Source organism: Ovis canadensis, chromosome 20 (genome assembly GCF_042477335.2).
Source record: "Ovis canadensis isolate MfBH-ARS-UI-01 breed Bighorn chromosome 20, ARS-UI_OviCan_v2, whole genome shotgun sequence".
Taxonomy (NCBI): Eukaryota; Metazoa; Chordata; class Mammalia; order Artiodactyla; family Bovidae; genus Ovis; species Ovis canadensis.
Genome location: NC_091264.1, coordinates 60,574,504 through 60,591,936, shown reverse-complemented (window position 1 = coordinate 60,591,936; position 17,433 = coordinate 60,574,504). Strand labels below are relative to the sequence as shown.

Sequence of the window (17,433 nt, the reverse complement as noted above, 5' to 3'; positions counted from 1 at the left end):
TAGATAGCAAGCTCTTGAATGACATATTCAGTAGCCCAGATCCAAGCTGTAAAAGGGTAGATACTTAATTAAAATCTACCGGAAGAATGTAGTTGTCCATTAGGTACTGGCTGGACCCTTTTTTTAAATTATTAACTAAAATCTTAGCTGTCACCACATTCCTGAAATTGCTCTGAGATAAATAGCAAGAACCAAGATCTTGGGTCATGGGCTGAGTTGCACCTGCTGCCTGCTTATCACCTGTCCTCAAAGTCTTGTTCTACAGGGGAGTGGGCTCCCCCAGGGGGTAAGTCTTCTCCATATCCTCCCTTGACTAATGCCTCTCACCTGCACCCCACACATCTTAAGAAGGCTTTGGGGGGTCATTCGTCAGAGAAATAAAAGCGTTAATCAACATTGTTCTCAAGCAAAGGTTAATTCAAAAATTGTTCAAAATAGGTGTTTATCACAGAAACAGACTCACACACTTAGAGAACAAATTTTCCTCCACCAGGGAGGAAAAGCGAAGGAATGGGCTAGTTAGGGAGTTTGAGGTCAACTTTTACACGCGGCTATATTTAAAATGGATAACCAACAAGGGCCTCCCGTACAGCACAGGGAACTCTGCTCAATGTTATGCGGCAGCCTGGATGAGAGAGGAGTTTGGTGGAGAATGGGTACATGTATATGTACGGTACAGTCACTCTACTCTGTACATGAAACTATCACAACATTGTTAATCAGCTATACTCCAATATAAAATTAAACGTTTAAATATATATATTTATAAGTATTTGTCATAAGTATTAAAATGAAAGTCACCTGGTAAACGTTTATGGACTTCTCCATCAGGGAGACAGAATAACTATAACAATTATAACCACAGAAACTTCTGAATTCTTACTGTGTATTGACACTGTATGTTTCCCCAATCACCTCATTTTTTGTAATGCCTCTGGTAAGCAGGTTTTTTTAACTCCTGTTTCATGGATGAGTCAACTCAGGCTTGCTTCCTCAATGAATCTTGTCAGCCCTGGTGCCCCATGATACCTACACTGATTGTTACAATGTTCATCCAAATGAACGGTGTAAGGCAGTTCTATATTAGCAACGTCTACTCTCAAGCCTGGCATCTCAAGCACCAAAACATGGTGAGGGTTCTAGAACTAGCCCAGCCTCCTCCTTTCTTCTCTTTCTTCTCTGTCTTAGTCTGCCTCGTGCTGTTGCCTGAGAAAAAGCTAAGCTTATCCTCTCTGCTTCCAAAGGTGACTCAATGATCTCGAACCCCTCACTTCTCATCCTTGCATCCATGATCACTCTCTAATCTTACTTAACCCTAGCTTCCTCCTCCAGCACTGTCTCCTCCAGAATTCCTTTGCTTGGTAAACACTTTCCCCTATATCCATAATCTATTTTCCAAACAACCTCCATCTTTTCTTCCTACCTACAGCTGGGTTCTCGCCTATAATCAGTGTCCCCGGCTGCCTACCAAGGTATACACACAATTGCACACACACAAAACATACATGTTAGTGACCTCTTGGCATGTAACACAGAGCTTGGCTCATACCAGATGCTTATTGGGTATTTGCTAAATAATGAATGAAATTCTTTCTGTTTAGTGCATGAAGTTGAATATCTAAAACCATCTAAGGTGAAAAGCTGGACAGATAGTGATCCATGTGCAAAAAGACCAGCTTACCACATAAAGGCTTTCATGGAAAAACAATCCCACGTCATAAAAGTTTCCACCGTGCTTCACTGGGTGTGTCCTGGTCTTCAGCTGCTCCTCCAGGTACCACTGCAAGACATGACCACCTGGTTGACCGAGCAGGGACACTTTGAGGAGGTAGGAGCCTTGGGGAACCTTGTTCTTGAGACCCCTGATGCACTTCATCTGTATCTGAAGAGGCTGAGGTGACTGACTCTGCTCAACCTAAAGAAAAGACGGGTTTCTTGAATTTCTTGAACGATGCAGGAATTGGTTAAAACCACACAATTAGCCACAATGCGTTTCTCAGGGAGGGAAAAAGTAGACAATTATTTTTACTCAACCTGTAATTGTCAGGTATTAGCTGTGATAACAGAGGCAGACTACAGGAGATGTAATTAGGGGGTCAAAAGGCATGCCTACCGATTATGTGAGGGAAAGTTTAGCCAGTTCTTAAGCGTGGTATGTTAATGATCTGTGACATCAGAAACCATTCATCTATTATAATGAGATAGAATGGACAGGAAACTAACACTTCTGAAAACCACACAGCAGGCCTCTGAAGGGATGGATGAATATGGACAGCAAGCTTGAACGGTGACAGCCCTTACCTCTCTCACTAATCAGAGATCACGGGCCCCATTGATGAGTGATGTGCAAAACAGGTCAGACTAACACCTCACCTGATCGAACGCTTGCCTTTAATTTCAACGAGAGATCACCTTGCCCCACAGGCTTCAACTGAGAGTCTAAATAAATAAAGGAAGAAGAGCGTTTCTATCTGCTTCAGCCTAAAACTTGGCATGAACTGCATGTAGGTAAAGAATATGATAGAAGAATATTTTACTGCACATTTGAATTTCATTGCTTACCTTCAGCTGGAACCAAAGGGCCGTTCATTTTTAGTAAATGCTGAAAAGTTGGTACAAACTGATAAACTGTGTAATGTCCTATTGCTTCAGATTACACAAAAATTAAACTGAGATTATTAATAACTCAAAAGTCATAAAGTCATGTTTTCCACCCTAATAGCCTTAAGGATAATTTGACCTTAAAGAATTCTCTGTTACATTGTGCTTTAAGCAAAATTAATGTCATTTTTAAAAACAGGTTTCTCTCCTGGCTACCCATGTTGGTAGCACCATCCGTTAATCGGCAGTTAACAGTAAAGCAGTTTTAATCCTGCCTAGACTTTATTTTGTGCGAGATAATATATATTTCCATATAGACAGTGTGCTTCTGGAATCAAATCACAGTTAAGTAAACAATGAAACTTGCTAAACTTCTTCTGCTTTTTTCGTACAAGTCAGACAACCCCTAATCAGAATAACAATTATTTTTTGGTTTAATTATAAAATCTTAATTAACAATAAAGACTTAACCTTAGCATTTTGGTTGCCAAAAATATTTTAAAAATTAACACCGTGTGAATAAATAAGACAATCTCTTTAAACCTCAAGGCAGGATTACTGAAGCAGGCAGACTGAGTTATTAAACACATTCTAAATTAAACGCCTCTATGAATTTTATACTGAAATATATTGTGATGGTTTTGCATGCCAAATGTGACATTTTGTATTTCAGATTCATCTTCTGTAGTAATTTTGGAAATGTCATACAAACAAAGATTTTGTCATTTACCAATGGAATTACTATGCATGGCCGCTTAGCCATCTTTTGCTGGCTCTCGCGGTTGTTTCAAGTCAGCAAGCCATAAAAAATCTTTATCTCTCTGAAACACAGCAATTTGGAAGATAATCGAATGGTGACTAGGGGGCAGAAATGCCAGTCTGAGGAATTATACCACAATCTCTCTTGCATTTACAGCCTTCCTCAGAGCGAGTGTCAGCAGAGGAGAGAGAGGAGATGGAAAATTCATCAAATGTCAAGCCTTGTCTCATTTGCATGGTGGCAAGTCGGCCTCATTGTCTAGGGAGAACCCACCCTGGCTCCATGGACCCAGTTTCGAGGAATTCCAGTGGCTTCGTGATGGAACCTTTTAGCAATTCTATTTCAGCACAGAACCCTCCTCAAAATGAGTTGTTAAGACCTGCTAGGGACACCCCTGGAGGTCCAGTGGTTAACACCTCATGCTTCTACTGCAGGGGGTATGGGTTCAAGCCCTGGTCGAAGAACTAGGATCCCATGTGCCACGGGGCTGGGCCAAAAAGCAAAAGGAATTAATCAATTTTTTAAAGACCTGCTAGAGCTCTGTTTATCTAAAGCATGGGCTCTGCAAGAGGAAAGGCACAACAAGAAAGTGAGTCAATGAAACTGACCTTAGATTTACCTTCTTTACATCAGAGGGGAAACGTCTCCGGAAACTCACCTTCCAGCAGGGCCAAGGCCACGCCGCTCCCTTTGACGGGTGGGTTACTTCTGGGAGGGTACCAAGCTTGGCTACACCGCCTGCTTCACAAACATTTGGATCTGCGATTACTCCTTGACTTGTAGTTCTGTAGCAGGTATAGTAAGAGGGGAGATGAAAAGACGAGACATTGATGATGGTAGATAGTGGAAAAGTCCACCTTTGATACAACACACAAGCTGATGTAGCCCTTGCACGTTTTCTCGGAATAACAAGAGTCAGAAAAACACCATGCCACAGTGGATTCAAGTAGGGAGGTGAGTCATTTCTGAAATGAAACCCTACAAAATATGCAACTCTCTGTAAGAGGAGGGCATGGCAGCCCACTCCAGTACTCTTGCCTGGAGAATCTCATGGATGGGGGAGCTTGGCAGGCTACAGTCCATAGGGTCGCACAGAGTGGGACATGACTGAGGCGATTTAGCATGCACACATGTAAGAGTTCCAATTCCTAGGCCAGGAAGATAACCTGGGGAGGAAATGTCAACCCACTCCATTGCCTGGGAAATCCCATGGACAGTCCACGGGGTCACAAAGAGTCGGACACGACTTAGCAACTAAACAACAACATATGAGCTAAAGATCTTCCAACAATTAAAAATGACTTGTTTTGGAAAGTACCAGATCCAATACTTGATGAAATGTGTTACCACTTCCTTTCTGTCATCACCCCTTCAATCTTATGAATTGTTGGAGAAACCACGGGGAAGAATTATTTAAAGATGTGAATAGCTGATATGACATAATCTTTTTATTGTTTTCAATACAATGTCCAGAGATCAAAATCTATCCGTGCATGCTAAGTCACTTCATGTCCCACTCTTTGTAACCCCATGGACTGTAGCCTACCAGGCTCCTCTGTCCATGGGATTCTCCAGGCAAGAATACTGGCATGGGTTGCCATTTCCTTCTCCAGGGGATTTTCCTTACCCGGTGATTGAATCTAAGTTTCTTACATCTCCTGCATTGGCAGTTGGGATCTTTACCATTGTGCCACCTGGGAAGGCTTCAAGATCGATGTCTAGCTTCAAAATGTTCCCCAAGTTTTTCCTCCTATTAACATTTACTGGCTTAATTTGAGGTTTTTCTTTATCACCTTTTTTTTTTCTTCTTTCTTTTTTTTCTTCAGTCTTCACGATTCCTAACAGCCAGCATTTCCAAATTCATTTGAATTAAGAAGGATCTTGCATTTCACTTCTCCTGGCTTAAGCTTAATTCCATCAGCAGGGCCATCTGTGGCAATGACAGCCCCTCCACCAGAGGAATGGCCTTTTTGGATCTCACAGCTGATTTAGTTTCCTGGGATAGAAATGATTCCCCTTAATTTAGTTAGAGCTACATTGACACAAGAGTTCATTAGGACACCCATTTGCTGGCAATTCAATTTCAAATTAAATACACTTTGTTGTAAATTTTATTACTTTTAAACTACTGTATCTATTGTCTGTAATGGCCCTATTATACAGTTATGAAGGTAAACTGATTTCATTAGTAAACATCAGACATGTTATGTAAACCACAGTGAGATGTTTTCCTCAGTTTCTTCCTTTGTTCCCGTGGCAAAAAAATGTAAAGCCCTAGTGAAATATCCTAAAAACTTAATCTAAATAATTATATACTGAATTCATGATAATCATCCTAAGGTGGGGGGTAAGAAAGCAGGGTTCTCAGTTGTAATTTGCGTTCTTTGTAATTAAAGGGTTTCTAAAAATACCTTCCTTAGTTAAAAAAGAATGCGACGCACATCAAAAGGTTAATAAACAGCTTCAGGAGGATGCCGGCTACCTAGAGATAAGTCTAGCGGCTTGTGGCCCCTCGGAGTCACCATACTCTAGACCAGGAGCCAGACATCACCTTGCTTCTGAGTCAGGACTTGTAGCAGAATGTTCTTTTCTCTCCCGTATACAGCTCTTATTATCACGTTTGTAATGATATAAATATACGTGTATGTTTGTGTGCTATATAAAATCTAATTTTCTAAAAATATCCCCATCAAAGTCATTTGTTCGTCCTCAGCCAGGAGATAAACACTGGTGAAATGCTGAGGTCTATTCCCCACAGCTAAGGCTTCCCTGGTGGCTCAGTGGGAAAGAACCCGCCTGCCAACGCAGGAGATGTGGGTTCAATCCCTGGATTGGGAAGATCCCCTGGAGAAGGGAATGGTAACCCACTCCAGTATTCTAGACTTGGAAATCCCATGGATAGAGAGAGGAGCTTGGCGGGCTACAGTCCATAGGGTTGCAAAGAGTCAGACATGACTGAGCGACTGAGCCTGAGAATTCTTCACAGCTAGGTAGCAAGACTCACTGTTTTTTCTTTTACAAAATGAGGCTGATGCTGTAAATACTTGGTAACCTGTATTCTCACTTTGTGCATTATACATATTTTCCAGGAGATAGTACAAATTTTTAGCAATGACTTCGTATTTTAAGTGTCTACCGTAATTTATTTAAATAATCCCTTGTTATTAGATATTTAGGTTAGTTCAAATTTTCATGACCATAAGTTAGCCTATAATTAATTTTCTCTCGCATATAACGGGGCACCAACATCCCTGGCTATTTGGGGATAAAGTCCTATCTCTAGAAATGTAGCATGTAGTAGGTATGCTTGTCTATACCTTATCGAGTATTGGAAGGAAACCTCAGCAATATGTAATCCTGCCCATATGGTCTATTTTTTCAAGTACTGAATAATATTCACAGACGGTTGTCAGATGATACTTTATTTTCACTGCTAGTAGGATTAAGAGTTAAGTAAAATGGCAATGAATAAACAGCACTGGCGTATAACAAGGTTTCTCAGCCTCCGTGCTGTTGACATTTTGAACCACATAATTCTTTGTTGCCCTGTGCATTATGGAATGTTTAGCAAGATGCTTGTCCTCTGCCCACTAGATGCTGTTAACAGCTTCCCCCTAGGTCCAGTCATGACAATCAAAAATACCTCCAGTTATTGCTAAGTGTCCCCTAGGGGCAAAATTGATCCCCGCTGTGAACCACAGTATTAACTGGTATTTATTTAGTGCTTCTCATGCTCACTCTTTGAAATGCATCATATTTATTATCTCATTTAACCCTTAAAATAATCCACCAAAGTATTATTATTCTTGCTTCACTGATGAAAAGCTGATGCTGAGTAAAGTTCTATCCCTCAACATCCCGTTGGAGGTCACATTGTGAAAGAGGGGGAAGCCCAAGCTTCCAGAGGAGACCACCCCCCCTGAGAACTTCTGAACCTGTATCTACTACTCCGGCACCTCCTGAGCTGAGATGAGGGGCAGAAACTGCCGTGTCCCAATCTTAGAAGCTCCTAGCCTGGATCAGGGATTTGGATAGTCTCTGGAAGACTGAAATCCCCTCCTCAAACTGTCCTATATGAACGAAAAGGCACAGATACATCCCAGGAGGAAATGGGGTCATGGGTCTCCCAAACCGGAACCTTAGGGCGAATCAAGCTAGGGGGTAGCCCATAATTAGTCCACACCAAAAGGAACAAACAAGAAAATAAAACACATTAAATGTACCACTAAGGGAACGTACTTCTCAAATGTTCTGTCGCTCTTTAAACATGACATAGGAATGTATTCACCGAGTCCTTCCCAGTCAAATGTCAAATCCTGCATGAAAGAAAACAGAAATGAAAAAAAAAAAAAAAGATATTCAAAATGTACTTGAACATCTATGTAAAAGCTGACTTTTCCAAGACCAGGGTATGCTGGCTCTTAAAGCTTTTGGTTCCAATATGAACATGGGAATTATACCAATGGTAGCCACCGTACGCACTTCTCAGGTGGATCAGTGGTAAAGAAGCCACTTGTCAAGGCAGAAGACGTGAGTTTGATCACTGGGTTGGGAAGATCTCCTGGAGGAAAAAAAAAAAAAGGAAACCCACTCCAGTACTCTTGCCTGGGAAATCCCGCGGACAGAGGAGCCTGGCAGGCTACAGTCCATGGGGTTACAAAACAGTCAGACAAGACTTAATGACTAAACAACAAACAAAAAGCTACCTTATTACGGAATCTGAATTTTCTCACTCTGCTTAGGTACTTTTTGGCCAAAAAGGTTGAGAGAATAGTACATGATATAACCAAAAGAAGGAGAAACGCCTTGGGGATACCAACACAGCTTTGTCTCTTTCTATTTCTCTGTTCTCTCTCTCTGTCTCCCTGTCTCTGCCTCTCTGTCTCTCTCTCATACACACACCCTTTAATGGTACAATTTAACAAGACCGAAATGGATATGTGGCTAGATATTTAGGATTCTAGCGATGTTAATAATAATTGTGATCATATAATTTATTATTTAATCTGGGACATTTTGAAGTCAAGGGGAGATTTTAATTATTCTAGGACAACAGGCATAACCTAGAACTCTCCCTTGAAAACTGTAATATATAGTAATCCTATTAAAACATTCCTCCAGATGTTCTGAGAAGATATCATACAGGCAAATATCAACATATTGACTGAAAATGAATGAGAGAGAGAGGGAACTCAGGATGGAAGCCGCAGCCCTTTTATAACCTAATCCTGGAAATGACATTCCGTCACCTCTACTGTATGCTATTGGTCATACAGATCAATTATCCTTGTTCAGTGTCAGAGGAAATTATTACAAAGGTATGAATAACAGGCAGTGGTGGTTAAAAAATTTCTGGTTTATGTCTGCCACTGCAGGAGACATAAGAGATACAGTTTCTATCCCTGGATAGGAAAGATCCCCTGGAAGAGAGCAGGGCAACCCACTCCAGTATTTTCGCCTGGGGAATCCCATGGACAGAGGAGCCAGATGGGCTACAGTCCATAGGTTTGCAAAGAGGCAGACACAACTGAAGCAACTTAGCACACACACACACACACGCTTGAATAACAGAAGGCTAGAAGCATGCTTCTACAGTGATTATGAAGTCCAGACAAGTGTTGGGAAGTCCTTGATTAAGCCTCAAGATCTGAGAATAACTCTGTGGCTCTCAGCTCTGTTCTCTGGACTCTGGTGTCATCTTCTGGATAGCCCTTCCTTTTTTCATGAAAGGTAGCACGTGCTTACTTCTAAGGGATTTTCTAATCCTGTTTCCTGCCAGTAGAATTTTGTAATTCAAAAACCTCTTTTTCTTTTGTCCTCTCTTTGTTCTTTTCAATCAAAGCAGGTGATTTCTCTGCTCATGTAATTCCACCTAAGGCTTTGTTGGTCTTCTATTAATCTTAGTGGATTACACCTCATTAGACATTGACGATATTCACTATGTTCTTACTTTTTAATGGCATAATGAAGGTTACACTTTTCTGACTCTGCATGCCCCTTACAAAACTAACAGAGTCATTTGTGAATTCCCCTCTTCTAAGGTGTGTCCACTAAGGTGTCCAGTCATTTCTTATAATGAAGCTGCCAGCAGAAAATGGCCTTTAGTAAGACTGGCACCCATAGTGCTCTGTTTCACCGAGCGCTGCTAGAACTACTCAGGGCCATTGGAATCAAGAGAAGTTTATGTATTTTATTTCTGACTTGATCTTTTAAAATATTGAAAATTGAGGTGAGGTTGTCAGTGTGGAATGTTCGAGCAAGGAGTCCGAAACAACATGACTTCTTGATCACTACCCTATATTCAGCATAATTTAAGTATACTGCCTTAAAGACATAATTTTAGGGGTTTTGTTTTTTTATTTCTCTAAAATAGTCCTGCTTCATTAGTTCTCTCTATAGAACTGATCCAAGAGAGGAAAATATAGTTGGAAAACCTGTTAGTCCACTTAAGAACATGTTTTTAAAACATAAATTTCAAGAGGGAAGGATTAGACACCAGAGTCTCTTACGCATACTCTCTGTTTGAACCTTCTTCATAAATATTTCCTACTTGTGAAAGAAAAAATTAAACATATATAAAATAATTGTTGTGGTCATAGTAATACTTCAAAGGCTCTTTATCATCTTAGCAAATTTGTTATATCTGTGAAGTCTTATTGAACAATAAAATGGGATGGAGTCATAGCTAATAATTTTTTTAACCTAAACTAATATATATTTTTTCTGAAAAGACCCTGAAGCATTAAATCTAATATATGTATTAGATTTAATATATAATATTCTGATATATATATTAGATTCAATGCTTCAGGTTCTTTTCAGAAAATCTTGATCAACCTGTGATACATTTTTACATGAAATATATATATATATATACACATATATTTTAAAGGTGGAAAGGACTTTAAATATGAATTATTCAATTCATTATGTACATTTTCTTCTTTCATATTCACAAAAGTTGATGATGTAAATTTTAGCCCACACTAAATACCTCAGGAATATCAGAGCTAAGAAGAGGCAACAAGAGGAAAAACACATTTTAGATGGCGAAAAGCCATTTACTAGGCTGGTGGCTCAGAGGTTAAAGTGCCTGCCTCCAATGCAGGAGACCCAGGTTTGATCCCTGAGTCAGGAAGATCCCCTGGAGAAGGAAATGGTAACCCACTCCAGTATTCTTGCCTGGAAAATCCCATGGACAGAAAAGCCTGGTAGGCTACAGTCCATGGGGTCACAAAGAGTCGGACACGACTGAGCGACTTCACTTTCACTTCACTTTTAGACAGTCTTTTTACTATCAAAAAGACTTTTTTACTTCATTTCCTGAAATGAAGGTACTTAACATAAAGGAAAAACAAGTGTTTGGGGAAGCTTGTTTTAACATTTATAAACTTATAATTTGTTTTCTATCAGCAGTATATTTATGGGGATTTTCAAGCATGCTTGTTCTTTTTTTGACTCTATAACTGTCTCTCCCTTCACATTGAGGTCATTCATCTTAAGGTTTCATGATCACTGTGTATTACCTTCATTAACAATTTCATTAACAATTCTTTCAGGAAGGAGGTTGGTGGGTTACAGTCCCCCAATCATGGACAGAGGAGCCTAGAGGGTTAGTCCATGGGGTTGCAGAGTCGATATGACTGAGCACACGCATGCATATGTGTGTATTTGAAAATCTAAACCAAAGGCATTAAAGCAAAATTAACATGCAAAATGCACTCAATAATCTCCTTGGCTTCCAGTTCATTACATAATAATCTCATCGGATCTAGGACTGCAGAATCACAGAAAAAGGAATGTCTACAGTTGTATCTCTCCAAAAATAATTAATTAATTCAACTTTATTGATCATCCTCTTGGGACACGGAGTGCATTAAAATTTTAAGCAATAATTCAAACGCTCCCAGCTCATTCATCTTTGTTAGCTGAACTGTCAGAAGTTGTGAGAACGATTATTCATCCCTGTTTTACAGACTGAAAACAAAAAGCTAAGTCATAGAGATGTTAACTTGCTCAAGATGACTTAGTAGGACGTGGAATCACTGAGATTCGAACTCCAGACTATCCGCCCCCAGACCTGCGCTCTCACCCCCATGTCACACTGCCCACTTTTATGTCATATCACCAGGTATCATTTCTAAGAACCTCTCCTAACAGAAAAGTGAATCCAGAAGCTAAGCTTTAAAAATGAAAACAGCACACTAATAATAACTGACTTCTATATAGCACTTTATTAAAAAAAACACTTGCAGAAACTTTTTCGCATTTCTCTTTCACAACATTACGAAGGAAGAAGGCGAGGATCGTGCCCATTGTTTTCCAGATAAGAACACTGAGCTACAGAACACCTTCAAACAGGCTGTGCTTAAGATCACACAAGTGGAACGTGATGTAGCAGGATTCCCAGTCAAGCACGTTCTTTTGTAACTTGGTGAATTTCTTTCTTCTGTTTTTATCACACGGCAGAGAGCCCACTTGTCTGGCTTATAGTTTTGAAAACAATAGACTAAATGTCTTCAACTGTTTTACCTAAAGATATTTTGACTGATTCCTACATGCGTTCCTATTTTTCTGGTTAATCCACATCTTTCTTCAATCTAGAGATACAGGGACAGCCTCACAGAGACCAGCCATTTCCTTCCAGGAATCAAGCCCGGGATGGCTCAGTTATCGCTGCCTCGGGTGGTACACTAAAGATGGATAAAAACAGAGCCGCACTATCATCCAAGGAAACAGACCACCCAAGAACTGACATTCGCAATTCATCTGTATAAGTTTGTCTTTAAAAAAATTATCTCATTGCTAAAATCACAAGGCCAGTAATTCATGTGTCTGTTGACTATTGGATTCATAAATGCATCTGGTAAAGAGTCCATCTGCAGTGTGGGAGACATGGGTTCGATCCCTGGGTTAGGAAGATCCCCTGAAGGAGGGCATGGCTACCCACTCCAATATTCTGGCCTGGAGAATTTCAAGGACACAGTCCATAGGGTTGCAAAGAGTCGGACACGACTGAGCGACTTTCACTTCACTTCACTGCATAAAGTAAAGCAAAATTTAAAGAGCAAACAAAGTACCTTATCTCTTGGAGTCAGCTGCTACCATGTTATTGCTGACATATCCTGGACTTTTCTCTCTGCTCTATAATTTCCTGAACTTTCTTTTACCTATGCTGCCTCCAGATGTTGGTCTGACCTAGACTGCCCAAACCCTTTGGCAAGCTCAAAAACCAGCAAAACTTTCTCCTCCTGCTTGAACAACATTAGTATTATACTATGAGATTTCCTCCTGTTCATGTTCAACCTCTAGTGTATAGCAAGTCAACAACAGGTCTCAGCTATTTTCCTCCAATACTTCCTTTATTCATTATCTCTTTGACACTGGAAATGGGACATGAAAAAATTATGTTCCAACCTTCATCCGTCCCCCATCACTGCTTCCTTAAATGTGTTTCCACTCTTAAATGATTTCCTCTCAATTGAGGAAAAGTAAATAAGAGGTCAAAGGAGAAATTGAAAAATATGTTGAACGAAATGATAAAATATAACATCTCTAAATCAGTGGAATACAGCCAAGAAACAAAGAGAACATTTACATACAGCAAAGTCTACATTGTAGTGAAGATATATAAAATCAATGATGTATGCTTTTATCTTAAGACATTTAAGAAAAAAAGCAAATTACCCCCAAAGTAAGCAAATGCAGGTGTACTCAAGAGTCTGATTCCTTTTTTGATGTTTGACTATAAACAAGACCTAGCCCCCACCCCAAGCTCCTCTTCTACTCCAGACACTTGCCACCTCAGTGTCAATAGGAAGTTGAAATCATACAAGCACCTGCTGCTCATGGAAACTTCAACCTGACCCCACCATCTAACCACAGTAAAAGCCAAGCTGTCTCCACCCTCTGCTTTCTCAAGCCACTTGTAAGCCTGAGCTGTTCTTCCCAAAAAGCATCATTACATGAGTAATAAGCCTTGTCATATCCTCTTCTTTTTCCAGTTTTTTTTTAAATTTTAAATATTTTTAATTGAAGTGTAGCTAACTTACAATGGTGTGTTAGTTTCAAGCGTACAGCAATATACAGCTGTATATACAATATACATCTACTTTTTTCAGATGCTTTTCCCTTATAGGTTATTACAAAGTTTAACTAGAGTTCCCGCTACAATATATTACCTTTTCATTGGTTATCTGTTGTATATATATAGTAGTGTGCTTGTCTTAATACCAGACTCCTAATTTATCCATCTCCTGCCTTTCCCCTTGGTAACCATAAGTTGTTTTTTTTTTTTCTATTTTCTGTGGGTTTATTTCTCTTTTGTATATAAGTTCAGTTTTTACGAGTCCACATATAAGCAATATCAAATAATATTTGTCTTTCTTTGGCTGGCTTACTTAGGGTGAAAATCTCAAAATTCACCCAGGTTGCCGCAATTGCCATTATTTCGCTCTTTTCTATGGCTGAGTAATCTTCCATGGTGCATATGTACTACATCTTTTTTATTCCTCTATTGATGGGCATTTAAGTTGCTTCCATGTCTCGGCTACTGTAAATATTGTTGCAATAAATATTGGGGTACACGTATCTTTTTAAATTATGGTTTTCTATGGCTATATGCCCGGGAGTGGGATTACTGGATCACATGGCAGCTTTCATTTTCTAAGGAACCTCCATCCTCTTGGTGTGTGTGTGGCATCATCAGCCTTTCTAGATGAAGTGAATTTGGGATGGGAGTTGGGATACTTTGCACATCATGGCGTGACACAATAACAGGAAATAACAAAGATAAAGAAAGGAATCAGTTAAAGAGAAATTGAATGAGCAATAGACAAAACCAAAACAAACTAAAAAATCAGTTCTTGAAAATATTATGAAAATAAGGAAAAGGAGCAAACGATTGGTCCAGAATGGTGTATGGAGAAAAGCTGGACAAGAGGAATGAAGCACAGCACGACGGCGATGAAGACAAGTGTTAATCACTCAGTCGTGTCTGACTCTTGTGACCCCATGGACGGTAGCCCGCCAGGCTCCTCTGTCCATGGGATTCTCCAGGCAGGAATACTGAAGTGGGTAGCCATTTCCTTCTCCAGGGGATCTTCCCGACTCAGGGATTAAACCTGCGTCTCCTGCCTTGCAGGCAGATTCTTTACCATCTGAGCTACCAGGGAAGCCTTGTATAAAGAAAATAGGGAATTTAAAAAGGAGGGTGGAGTGATAACCTGCAATAAGGAAGGATGAGTTAGTTTTACCATCAGGGATACCTCTTCCCCTGGAAAATTGCTTTGCCTTTTTCTCTATATTTTACAATATAATATACACATTGAATCAAAATCACTTTCATCAAATTAGTCAATGCTTCTTATATGGAGTCATACTCTTTAATTCAATGTTTCTTAATTGTGGAGGGAGTGACATTCCCTGACACCACCACATCACCACCATCAAAGCAGCGTTTCAGAATCACCTATAATGCTATTCAAACAATACTCTGCTGGTATTTTCATATTGATCACTGTGTCATCTCTTACACTGGCAAGCTTCTCTCCCTGAGGGACAATTACTGCGGAAAGTGACCCTCTGTTAACCATGCAAGGAAGTCTGTTCACTTTCAAGCTCTGTTGAAATCATATTGTTATTGTTTAGTCAGTAAGTCGTGCCCAACTCTTTGCAACCCCAAGGACTGTAGCCCACCAGGCTCCTCTGTCTATGGGATTCTCCAGGCAAAAATACTGGAGTGGGTTGCCATTCTCTTCTCCAGGGGATCTTCCCCATCCAGGGATCAAACCCAGATCTCCTGCATTGCAGGCAGATTGTTTATCACTGAGCCACCAGGGAAGCACCCCTGAAAGGCTGAAATCAGGCAGTCCATCAGAAGAGAGATTTTGGCAGCCTCAAGGGAAGATATAATTCTCTTCTCTTACCTGAACTTCTGAAAAGGTAACCCAAGGTATTAATATTCCAAACTGTTACTTAAGAGGGTACATGCAGGGCTTTAACCCATGGGCTGCCACATTTCTGTATTCATTTTCAGTCTTTCCACCATAGAAATGTGTGGGAGATGGCTGTTAGAGCCATTTGCTCTGCCTGGGGGCTAATTACTCTATTTGGTTCATTTTTGAAAATATTATGTTACATCCAAAGGCAAGAAAATTGATGGAAGCTTGTTTCAGGTTTGCTTATGTAATTTTGCACAGATTAAATTAGTTAATCAGAAATTATGCTGGCTAAAATAGATCTGTTGGTTTCTAAATCTACAGTGGAAAATTGCTTTTTAAAAAATAATTTAAGTGGCATGCTATTTAAATATATTTCCATCAGTTCTCTCAAATGTGAGACTCGAGTTGTAACAACCCTAAAGGAAAGTCATGGAGGAGTGTAAGACTCCACGAATACAAGGTTTGGAAAGAGTATGCACCGGTGACCTCCTTCAGCAAAATGCTACAGTATCTACCGCAAAGAATGGAAGGAAAGAAAATTTGAGGAGTCAAGGGAAGGGTACAGGGGCACCTGAGAATTCTGGGAGAAAAATGAGAAAAGAATAACAGGCTTGCTGTTTCAGTTTCCTCACCTAAAACATGAGAATCATCACACCTATCTCCCACGGTTATGTAAAAAAAGAAAAAAATATCAAAAATTCCTGACCCAATGCCTGGTACTCAATACAGTTAATTTCAATATATTTTAAAAACTAATATCATTTAACACCATGTCCATGTTCATATTTCCTTGCTTATCCCGAAACCATGAACAGAGGAGCCTGGTGGGCTATATACAGTCCCAGACAGTCAGATATTATTGAGCGGTGGAGCGCGAGCACACCCCAAAACATCCTTGGGGAAAATTTTGTCTTGGTGTTTCTTGAGAGAACTTATTAGTGAGCAAATTTTAAGACTCTAAAAATGAAAAGACTGGTTCCAAATAAGAAAAGGAGTACGTCAAGGCTGTATCTTGTCACCCTGCTTATTTAACTTCTATGCAGACTACATCATGAGAAACGCCGGACTGGAAGAAACACAAGCTGGAATCAAGATTGCCAGGAGAAATATCAATAACCTCAGATATGCAGATGACACCACCCTTATGGCAGAAAGTGAAGATGAACTAAAAAGCCTCTTGGTGAAAGTGAAAGAGGAGAGTGAAAAAGTTGGCTTAAAGCTCAACATTCAGAAAATGAAGATGGGAAAGACTGAGGGCAAGAGGAGAAGGGGATGACAAAGGATAAGATGGTTGGATGGCATCACTGACTCAATGGACATGAATTTGAGCAAACTCTGGGAGATAGTGGGAGACAGGGAAACCTGGCGTGCTGCAGTCCAGGAGGTCACAAAAAGTCAGACATGACTTAGCGACTGAACAACCAACAGTGAAAGGGCAATGAAAAAATAATCATGTAAAAAATTAATATTTTTTCTTTCAAGAAACTATAAAATGAGTTACTTTTATGAGCGAGGCTAGTTTTCAAGAAAATGTGATTTGTCATCTTGGAACTGAGAAGCTGGCTTCAAGAAAAAAAAAAAAAATATATATATATATATAGCAGGATTTATCCTTTTAATGTTCATCTATATGGGAATTGCAAGGTAGAGTACAATATCTTTCTTCAGACTATTGCTTCAAAATCAACTGAAGACAGACAGATGATATTTAATTGACTAAACATTTATAGATGTAGACAAGGATAAACAAGCAATGTGTGCTTGGCCATGTCTGACTGTTTCCCACCCCATGGACTATATCTCTCTAGGCTCTTCTGTCCATGGAATTTTCCAGACAAGAATACTGGAGCAGTTTGCCACTTCCTTGTCCAGGGGATCTTCCTGACCCAGGGACAGAACCCCCATCTCTTATGTCTCCTGCACTGGCAGGAAGATTCATTACCAGCAGCACCACCTGGGAAGCCCATGGACATGTATGAAAGAGAGAGTGAAAGTCACTCAGTCATGTTCGACTCTTTGTGATCCCAAGGACTTAGACCATGGAATTCTCCAGGCCAGAATACTGGAGTGGGTAGCCTTTCCCTTTTCCAGGGGATCTTTCTAACCCGGGGATTCAGCCGAGGTCTTCCA

The 17,433-nt window shown here is 40.0% G+C and overlaps 1 protein-coding gene across 3 annotated transcripts in view; it reads right to left on the bottom strand.

The window, feature by feature from the left end:
• LOC138426071 (uncharacterized) overlaps positions 1 to 17,433 on the bottom strand; it is a 203,075-nt gene that overhangs the window by 113,046 nt on the left and 72,596 nt on the right. For all 3 annotated transcript variants that reach the window (XM_069564735.1, XM_069564736.1, XM_069564734.1), the window contains 3 exons: positions 7,601 to 7,677; positions 4,020 to 4,146; positions 1,682 to 1,915 (listed from right to left, as the gene is read on the bottom strand). In XM_069564735.1, the coding sequence (XP_069420836.1) occupies positions 1,682 to 1,915; positions 4,020 to 4,146; positions 7,601 to 7,677 (438 nt within the window). The remainder of the gene's footprint in view (positions 1 to 1,681; positions 1,916 to 4,019; positions 4,147 to 7,600; positions 7,678 to 17,433) is intronic.